We start from the raw sequence: 11,044 nt of genomic DNA on the forward strand, positions 1-11,044 counted from the left end.
AGCTCACAATTGTCACGAAATGGAAGATCTCAGAGAAGGTTATAGACGCTCAAGAACAGTTATGTCTCCAGATCATCTAAAGAAATGGATAAGTATACAAGACGAACAAAAGTAAGTTGAGCAAACGTTGCTCTGTAGGTAGAAAAAGTAAACGTTACCTTTGGTGAACGTCACCATTGAGCAAACGTTGCTCTGTAAGTAGAAAAGGTAAACGTTACCTTTGGTAACGTTGCTCTGTAAGTAAAGAAGGTAAACGTTACCTTTGGTGAACGTCACCATTGAGCAAACGTTGCTCTGTGAGTAGAAAAGGTAAACGTTACCTTTGGTACCTTTGGTAACGTTTACCTTTTCAACGTCAGAGCAACTACGTCAGCATTGAGCAAACGTTGCTTTGTAAGTAGAAAAGGTAAACGTTACCTTTGGTGAACGTCACCATTGAGCAAACGTTGTTCTCTAAGTAAAAAAAGGTAAACGTTTCCTTTGATGAACGTCACCATTGAGCAAACGTTGCTTTGTAAGTAGAAAAGGTAAACGTTCCCTTTGGTGAACGTCACCATTGAGCTAACGTTGCTCTGTAAGTAAAAAAGGTAAACGTTACCTTTGGAAACGTTGCTCTGTAAGTAAATGAAGTAAAAGTCACCTTTGGTGAACATCACCATTGAGTAATCGTTGCTCTATTGAATTTTTCCATTATTTTTTTTGTTCTCAGGTTAGAATAAGGTCTGAGGACAGACCTTTTGCAGGATGGCCGAATGTAGGAGATGACGAGTAACCCTGGATCGGTTGAATGATATGTGACCAGGAAGATGAAACTCTCAAGTATGCATTATGCGATTGTCCGGAGTTATCGTCAATAAGAGAGTGTGTGTTCAGCGAGTCTTGGCCTACACCTGCAAAATGTCTTGTATCTTTGTTAGTTCAGAAACTTTTCAGACTAACCTCTTATCAGTTAATCGTCAGAACAGGCAAAATAGTTCATAGCTTTGGACACTTCGCATGAAAATGAGAATTGATTTCCATCATAATTGTTTGCCATAAATGATAAGGTATTTGATGCGACATCAACAATTTCTTTCAAAACTATACATAAAATCTCAAAGCTTCAGAACAATGGAATGGCGGCAATCAGAAGTGGGGCAATTTTCCTCTCCAAAAAAAACGGTGAGTTTTTCTATCATGCTACCTGGCAATTCAATGGGTGTAGCAAGATAATCAATGTAAATCACGAATGAACTTTTCCAACAATAAGTCGGCAAAGGCCGCTGTAACTGGCGCCTGGTACAATCGTTCACAAACACCGAAACATCGGAAAAACTATGTTTTCACACACTCCGTGTTTTATTGCCGATTATAATTTGTCTCATGACGTGAAAAGCTATCGAAATTTTTATTGATATACTCGAGAAGTTCGTGACAGAGGAACATTTTTGAAACATGTTCTTCTGTTTAGTGATATCGCATGTCATCTCACATTATCAATGAGTTGAGTTGTTTAAAAATTTGTCTTGGAGGATAAATAATGATTCAATGAACATAGTTGTTGAAAGATAGATCAGGAAACGGTGTCTGTATTTTAAAAATAATCTGCATTCACAAAACACGTTTAGCAGATTGTGAAAGCGACTCTTTGTTCTCGTTCATGATAGTTTTTAAAAATAATATACTCCAGATAATGAGAAACATGTTGATGATTCGCACATATTACCTTCATTGTTAGTTTCTCATTCATAAAAGTCCACTTAACTAAATGAACATTGTGTATTAGGTAAACTGAAGTTACAAAATGATACAACAAGAATGGAAGTTAATTCCTTTAAGAGGAACAAAGCAAAGTTGTTCCGACTTCATAGTAGTTTAAATTGACAGAGACATTTTTTAGGAGGGGTTATTTTTGGGAAAGAAAGTTTTTGGTTTCCTACTCAATCAAATAATTTCAAATTATGGACTTCTCAAGTTTTTCTTAATTAAACTGATGATTCCGTTGTTCTGGATTCATTTATTGTTGTCTTTGTGAAGGTTAAAAATTCAAGAAAGTTCATCAAAACTTTAAATTATCTCCAAACACTGGGCCGAGCCTTGAGCTCGGGCCAGGAAGGAATCTCGTTATGTTCCTGAATTTTGAGTTACTTTCCAGGAAATGAAATTTTCCATTGTCGCAGATAATTAATAACGACATGAAGTTATGGTGAATCACAAGGAGTCGTGAATGATGAACTATATAATTTATTCACGTTTTAGAGGTAAATTACTGAACAGATTTCCAAAACATGCATTTACATTCTGCTAATTTATCATATCCGTGCATGAAATAAATATTACACAGTTTCATCGGGAAGAATTATGGTTTCATTAATTCTTAGAACAATGTTCTTTACCCACCAATTTAGACAGAAAACGTTGTGTTATTTCTTTCTTTGACAACATTGAGAAACTACTCGTTAGCCATAAAATCCATGATATTTAAATACTTGTTAATTGACTTTTCAGATCATTTGAATTCACTTTTGGGGATCCCAAATAAATTTAGGTGAGGTCCATTGAAATTTCAGAACACTTGTATTGCAAATTTCGTACACGACCGCAATAAATGGTAAAATGGGTAAAAATTTATAAAATGTATACTGATATGAATGTGAAGCTATTCATTACTTAGTACAGTTGGCATATTTTTTAGTTACTGTTTTTTTAAAGTAAAAGTATGAATTACTAGCTAGCTGTTGCCTGCTCTTATATCAACGTACAGCTAAAGCTCATGAATCTTGAAATATGCAGGAAGGTTCTTTGTAAAGCGTAAATAAGCATCAAGAAAGGGAATCAGTAATTTTCACCCACACGGGGGAAAAATCGGGGTTTTCAAAAATTGTATTGAATATCGTCAGTTTCAAGTTGGAAACCTGAAGTTTTTGGTTAATAAGAAGGTATTGTGACTATTTCTTTGAAATGATCTGCTACGAAACTTAATATGACTAACAAAATTCCACGCTGGCGAAGCTGCGGGCAACAACTAGTCTACATTAAATAAATGATTTTATGCATCTAGTAGATGTGGCTATTGAGGCTATTATATTGGTGCCCAAATGCATATCTGACAGATATCTATGCTAGATACCTCACAAGAGAATAGACTTTCATATGCAGCAGAACCACTTTGAAATCAATCGAGTAGAACTCCTACAGACCTGTTAAGAGTATTGGCACATGGGATGCTTCTTTCCCGCTTCTGAGGCTTTGTTCACGAGACAGAACTGATTTACTAGTTAACAAATAATTTTCTTAGACGCAGGTTTCATACATACAGTCAAGCCACGTTGAAGTTAGTCAAGTTCCAGAGTCACTGCTGTCTGAGCTGGATCTTTCCTGCACTAGTGAAAGGTCTGTTGGAAAAATGATGTGAATTTTCCATTTCTCTCAAGAAATATTTTTTTATTCATCAATTTATATTTTTTTTTCCTTCAAAGTAGTTCTCAGATATAATGCACTTCTCCTCAATCGTCGCAAACGCCCTCCTTCCATGGGTCTCTTCAATCTTGGAAAAAAGTCACAAGGGGCTGAATCTGGTAGATACGGTGACTGAGGCATGGCAATTGTGTTGTGTCTGGTCAAAAAATTATGAGCAAGCAATGGCAAGTGAGTAGGTGCGTAATGCGAAAGCCATGGATTGTTTTTCCACAATACCGGACATATCGCTCCTCACGAGGGGCTCATAACTTCAAGATAATACTCCTCATTAACCGTACGACCATGTGGCGGAAACTTCTGATGTACTATGCCACGGCAATCGAAGAAAAAAGCGAGGAAAACCGTGACATTTGATCGAACTGCTGGATTAACAAGAATCATTTGTTGTGGGATGTCTTACATAACTGTTCTTCAGATATAATTCAATATCTAGCGTGGTATTATCCAGAAAACTTTACCTTCTTGTCCTGTCTTCAACAAAAGGCATTTAAGTATGCTAAGCGCTTCAAACAAATTGAATCCCTCCAGTATCAACAATTGCTCAAATTTTCGTACAGATATCAATATAAATAAGAATTAAACTGTTTCTGTACTTATCTTCTATTCGAATATCAAGATTTTATTTATTTATTTATTAATTTATCACACGAATGGGGATACGAACAGAATAAACCAAAAAAATATTCTCATTTTACATATGAAAGATAGTGAGTAAACAAAATATAAATGCTAAGTACATTACACTAAATAGTAATGAATATCAACAAAAAAATTATTAAACAGTATGTGAAGAACCGATAACTAATTGTAAATAAAAATATATCTCACATACTTTTTAAATCTAAGGAAAGGTAACCTCAGTTTTTCAATATCATTGCAATGAGTATTGAAGGATCTGACAATTCTGCATAAAGGAGAGTTTTTTCCTGAATTGGTTTTTCTAAATGGGGTTGCAAAGAGATCATGGTTTCGCAAGTCTCTGCAAGGTGTATTCAATGAAATTTTTGTTATCAACGTAGGACAATCAACACTTTTATTGAATAATTTGTACAGCATTAATATATCTGACATTTTTCTTCTATCTGTAAGAGACAACAAAGAATACTTTTTGAAAACTGGACGAAAATTTCCATTGATTATAGAAATAATGTCAGTTTTACGCGCCAATTGACGAATTGACGCCATTTTGGAATCCATTATCACTCCCAAATCACGTACTTAATTAACTGTTTTGATTGTGTGATTTCCTATTTGATATTGAAAATCAATGGGATTTATATTTCTGGTGAAAGTTATTTTGTGACATTCATCAAGATTTAAGTATAGGCTACTATTGCCACAGATTTCTGCAAATGCTTCAAGGTCATTTTGCAATCTCTCATAGTGCTGGATTTCTTTAATGGTTCGATAAATCTTGAGGCCATCGGCATATAACAAACAGTTGGAATGTTGAAATACTTCAACAATATTGTTAATATAAATTATAAAAAGTTGTGGTCCCAAGTGACTTCCCTGTGGTACACCTGATGTAACCACAAAAGGTTCTGACTGGTAACCGTTAACATCCACAACTTGATGCCTTTCTGTAGTGTATGACGATATCTACACCAGATGATGCCGATCTATCCCGCGAGTCTTTCAATGATCAAGTTGTGACTTATTTTATCGAAAGCCTTGCTGATATCCGTATAGATCACATCCACTTGCAACTGATCATCCATACTCTCTAACACATAATCTGTGAACTCGATTAAATTGGTATCAATGGATCTACAGGGGGAAAGACCCTACAGTGGAAAAACCCATGTTGTTGTAGTATTATTTTATTTTGTGCATGATCTAAAATAATTTAGCACAAATGAGGATCGAAATTTTCGAAATTTTGTCCCACAAAGAAATATAATAAACAAATTTGATTTGTATTTCTACCCGGTTGCTGAAAAAATAGTGTACGCAACACTCCTAAAAACAGGTTTGTTTGGACTCGCAGACTCCCAGACTTTTGTCTTCTGGTCCAAAGGAACATAATTTTCCATAAATTACTATTTCAATTCAAATCCAAGGGTTTTTTAATGTCAAGAGAACTTCTTATTGTGATATGTAAAAAAATTACTCAATTATTATTTTTCTCCAAGTACCTTCAACATAGTACCTACCAGTAATTTCTCTGGCATTATCCAAAGTGTGCTCTTGAATAATAATCATGTTGCTTTCTACTGGTGCGTGAGGACAACGCCTATTTTAATATTCATCTCATTTCCCTGTAGAATTACGTAATCCTTCCAGGTAATGCCTTGTGTTATTAATTAAGTTGATATATAGGGTTGCTCGGAAATGAATGTTGCTTTATTAGTCCAGATCAACAAGATTACAAGGGTGCGTAGCTCATTTATGTATTGCAGAACTTCAACTCTTTTTTTTATAAATTGAGGGATGTTTGAGCCTTGAACACAGATCTGCAAAATCTCCAAGCAGACTCAGATGTCGAGTTATTTTCACTCAAATGCCTCTACATTCATTTTATTCTATCTCAGTTCTATAAGCTGAACATTATTTTCGCAGTAGTTCTACTACATTGCCAGTGGACTATGGGGTGGATAAAGCCACGTTGAAAACAGATGGGGGTTGGAGATCATCGACAATTGCAGAAGGTTATACTTGAATTCTGTTGTTTTTTATCAGTATCTGCCTTCTATTATATGTTCCACAGAAAATAAATCAAAGTGAGCGGGCCTATTCGGCCCTCCACCGCAACACGCAAGGGTTTATTGTGACTCACACCTATGCAAACTCGACCAAATAAACCCAGCTTCTTGGCGAAGCCGATTAAATTCTATGGTGATTGATTCTTTTAGGTCAGATGGTAGAAGTGTTGTTCTACCAAACACTGAAAACCTGATTCGATCCGCAGCGGGGCAGGCACAAAGTATATGCTCTGCTGACAGATGAGAATCGAGAGTTTTCGAGTTATATGTTGGTCTGTGTGAAATTCTGTGGGAGAGGTTAGGTTTTGAGACATTCTTATCACGTGATACGTTGAGATTTGTGTTTTTGTTGATGAGTATTTTTTACAAAAAAATTTGTGGAGGCAGAGTTTTGTCAGGAAGTTTTGGTTTTTGAAGGATGCTTTTTCCAGTTATTGATTCCAAGTGTTTCTGCGAGCGAGTATTATATTTGTTTGTACTTACTCACTGAAATTATATAAAATATATGTAAAATAATGACATTAATGTTACGTAAAAATCAGGTTGTATTTGTGACGGACATTTCGCCATAACAGGGATGTAAACTTTACATAACTTAGTTACATAACACGTATTATCCGTTATGTAACATTTATGTCAATTTTACATAATTGTGTTTGCTGGGTAAGTTCTGGTCCAATGAAGCTACTTGAAGCACCCTCCTATGCAAGGGAGCCAACAGCTTCATTGCTTTCCAGGCCAGTATGGTCAGAAATCCAGACCAGAGACAATTTGTTGAGTCTTCTTATTGAGGGGAGTCGTTTTTGGCAATTTGCTACCAACTTAAACCTTGCTCGGAAGGAGCCAAGAACTTCCAACGCCGCTTGACTGTCCGAGAAAGTTTTTATTGATTTGATTGATTTGTGATTGTGATTGTTTGTGAGGTTGGATTCAGAAAATACCGAAACTTTGTTTTGATGTTGATTTATTAGTGTACTTTTGGTCGGGTTCTTCTGCAGAGAAAGATTGAAAAATAAAAAGAAAAAGGTAATTTTTCAACTCATAGGCATCAAAAAATAATTACCTAGGTATGGAAATATTATTTTTAATGTCTAGGCACTTAAATTGACGTTTAATGCCAATCGGAAAAAAAATTTATCAAATTTTGCTGTGTTTCAATTACAAAGTAAATGTGGAGGATTAAAACAATAGTGTGTCTCGCTCAATTTTGACAAAGGTGATGTTTATTCATCTTCAACATCAGAAATGAGGTCGGTCCAGCTGGGAATACCCCTGGGATCTATACTTGGGCCACTCTTATTCCTATTCTATATTAATAATATAGACAGGAAAATTCCATATTCTGCAGTAACTGCGTGTACACATGATATTAGTTTGGTGATATCTGCCAAAGCGACGAATGAATCAACACGAAAATGTGAATCTACTCTGGATGTAGTTTCGAACTATTTCAATAGTCACGACCCGTTTTTCAATGAAAAAAAACTCAGTTAATCCGCTTTCACAACTATCAAAATAAAACCGACGATATTCAAATGACTGTTAATGACTCTATTTTGAGAAACACCCATGATGCTGTTAAATTCCTAGGCATACGAATGGATGAGAGTCTTTCTTGGAATGTTCTCAACATAAACCAACTTATGGCTGTTTATCATGTCCAGGTCGGATCCAGCTTGCGCTATGGTACCTATATGTTTGTGGGGCAACTCTGCAAAGGTTAAAAATGTATTTATCCAACAAAAAGCTATCCTACGCTGTTTGTTCAATGTTCCTCGACAGTATTCATGCAGAAACATTTTCGCTACACACGAAAATTTAACTCTGGATGGATTATATATTTATGAGTTGTCAGTTTATGTTTTCACTAATAGAAATGACTTCAATTTCAATAGCGATATTAATGATAAAAACACTCGGCAGAAGCAAATGATATCCATTAGATCGGCTAAGTATAAGATTTTTTTCAAAAACTACACCTCAACGATTTGATCTCCACAAACTTTATTTGAAAAATTTATCACAACATGTTTCGCTAAGACATTAGCTTTTTCAAGTGATTGATTGATCACAAATCACTTAAAAAGCTAATGTCTTAGCGAAACATGTTGTGATATATTTTTCAAATGAAGTTTGTGGAGATCAAATCGTTGAGGTGTAGTTTTTGAAATTACTATGGACTGTTTATCAAATAAATTGAAGTCAATATACAACCTTTCGTTGTTTAAAAAATAATTGAAATCATTTCTGTTAGAAAGATGTTTTTATTCTCTTGACGAGTTTTTTAATACAAAAATGTGTGTATTTGTTTCAACCATTGTTTGTTGTTTTCATTCAGTGTTTTTATACTTTACTTTAGTGTACCTACACTATATTTTATTTATAATTTTATATTCATAGGACATGTATGTATTTCATTTTATACTTACTAGCTTTGCCAACAAGATTTTTTCTTCGGACGATAAAGTCTTATTAATTATCAATTAACACGTCAAGCTTTTTCTATGATAAATTTTATTCATTTTTCCTCTACCTACATTGAAGGGTTTATTTTGAATGAGATATTCTAATGCGTAAATAATCAGAGAATGGAATCTCCAATGAAAATGTATTAATTTCGGACTGCTTTCAATACACGCTCATTTTATAGCATTGTTATATTTGGTAATGAACTTCAAGAAGATATTTTTGACACGAGCAATGCAGTAGAAAACACATCAATACATTTTTTGAAGGGAAATTGCAACAATTTCCAATGAACCATCCTGGAAAACTGACCTCTCTCATGTGGAAAACTCTCACTTGATAATCACACTTGCTACCCGCGGAACTAGAAGCTTTGAAAGCACTAAAAGTGGATAAAGCTGCCGACAAACTGTGAAATTATTTACTTGGCACATTTCGCACGCTAGCTGCGCGTACAATTTGTTTGTTTGCGCAATTTTCGTGCTGTTATTCGGTAGTTATCATCACCGATAGAGATTGTATCTCGGAATTGGGTGATGCACCCTGAACTTTCAATTTACATGTTCGCTGCACCCACTTTCATTCAATAAATAGAGACGGAGATACAGAGAATAAATCTACTGCATCAAGAGCATGTCCAATGTAGAATAGTTTGATATACCAGTACGATTTTTTGAAAAAAGAAAACAATTTGTGTCAGTACAAGTCAATAGAAAAAATTAAATCTGTAGAGTCAACTCTGGATGTTTGAATCTAAGTATGGGTGTGTCACAGGGTTCCATAATGGGACCTCTACTGTTTTACACTCAATATAATCAGTAGTTACCGAAGGTCATTATTCCGGTTATGCAGATGACTTTTCGCTAGTTATGAACCGAAGAAATCGTCGGCACTTACCACTGAACAAATGAATCAATTCATTAGGGAAGCTCTAGATGGTAAATATTCGTTTTCGAAGGTAACACAGCTCCGCTTTTCCTTCTATTAATTTTTCATGAACCTTTTGCAACAATTTTTGAAATACTAAAAAACAACATAAAGGTTAAAACTGAATTATTCAACCTTACCAGCCAACAGTCACTCATATTTCATTTGCCAGACACCTCTGAAGTAAAGCCTACCTCCGTTGATTCTATGAACTATAACAGCCAAGCAAAAGGATTTGAAAATATCTTACAGACCAATAAATACCTGTTCGCACTTGCATCTATCATTATTATATTATTTGAAACTCTTCAAATTTATTTATTCACTCACAAAGTGAATATTAATTATGTTTACTACTCAAATCACAATCTGACATCACACTGGTAATCTCTAGAGTAGCTCAGCGGTAACGCGTCTCAGTTCTGACTGGCTGACTGAATGAATTTATTATCCAACGCCAAAATCTCAAACAAATATATTGTACCATTGCTTTTTACGGTCAGTCGTAGAAAAAGTATAGTACGCACCTCCAGGATAAGGTCAATTAAGCCCACACGCGGCTAACGCCTGATGCTCACAATTTTTCGCTCGTGGGTAATAGGTAATAGGCTTCTTATCCTACTTGGAACGAAAACGTATACTATTTATTATCACTAACTAATCAATCAATCAATATATGCTTTATTGTCGTAAGATCAGTATCTCATTGACAAAGTTTTGTAAAAAAATTTAATTAATGTCATATAATATGAAAGATACAAAATAAATACATGACATAAAATATAAAAATACAAACATAGCAATTTCACAAATAAAATATTAAGAAGACAGATGAGTTTAGGTGAACATTACAGGCTATCATGGTAGAATTCATGGATCGAATAATAAGCTTTTTTGATTAAAAGATTTTCAACTGTACTTCGGAACTTTTTGATATCTGTGCTATTTTTTAGAATGGTAGGAATGTGATTATATACTTCAACAATAATAATGTTCATTTATAAATGAACAACAGCACAAGATAGTAACATGTAAACAAAGCAATACAAACAAGACTAAGACACAAATGAATGATTAATTTTTTAAAAAGAACGGTATGTTATATATATATTTATATATATAATATCTTTATTAGTAGGTATTATATACATACTTTTTGAAGATGGTTTTCATCAGGTTAATATTATTTATTTTATGAATGTATGTTTTGTACAGATCAGGTAAGTAATTAAAAATGTTTGCACTGTGGTATTTGTAAGAGTGTTCCCCAATTGACTTTTTTGTTGCGTTTAGCTGTACATTACCTTATGTTTTAGTGCGAGTATTATAATCATGACCGATTTGCTGGAGAGATGTTTTATTTTTGAAGATATACAATATTATATTATACATATAACTGTCGTACATCAAGTAGCTTTGAATCCCTAAAAATATAATTAGAAGGGTAGTCATTCTTTCTATTGTACATAATTTTAATTATTTTTCTT

General features: G+C 34.3%; 1 protein-coding gene across 1 annotated transcript in view; it reads right to left on the minus strand.

Moving 5' to 3' along the window:
- The window catches only part of LOC111517335 (uncharacterized), an 88,801-nt gene extending 79,759 nt beyond the window's left edge, over positions 1-9,042 (minus strand). The window contains 1 exon segment of the mRNA XM_023173451.2: positions 8,943-9,042. Coding sequence (XP_023029219.2) covers positions 8,943-8,951 — 9 coding nt within the window. The 5' untranslated portion in view covers positions 8,952-9,042.
- Between the last annotated feature and the right edge of the window lie 2,002 nt (positions 9,043-11,044).

This window comes from Leptinotarsa decemlineata, unplaced genomic scaffold, assembly GCF_025532065.1.
Source record: "Leptinotarsa decemlineata unplaced genomic scaffold, Ldec_3_MD MMD2_tig00001719_RagTag_RagTag, whole genome shotgun sequence".
Taxonomy (NCBI): Eukaryota; Metazoa; Arthropoda; class Insecta; order Coleoptera; family Chrysomelidae; genus Leptinotarsa; species Leptinotarsa decemlineata.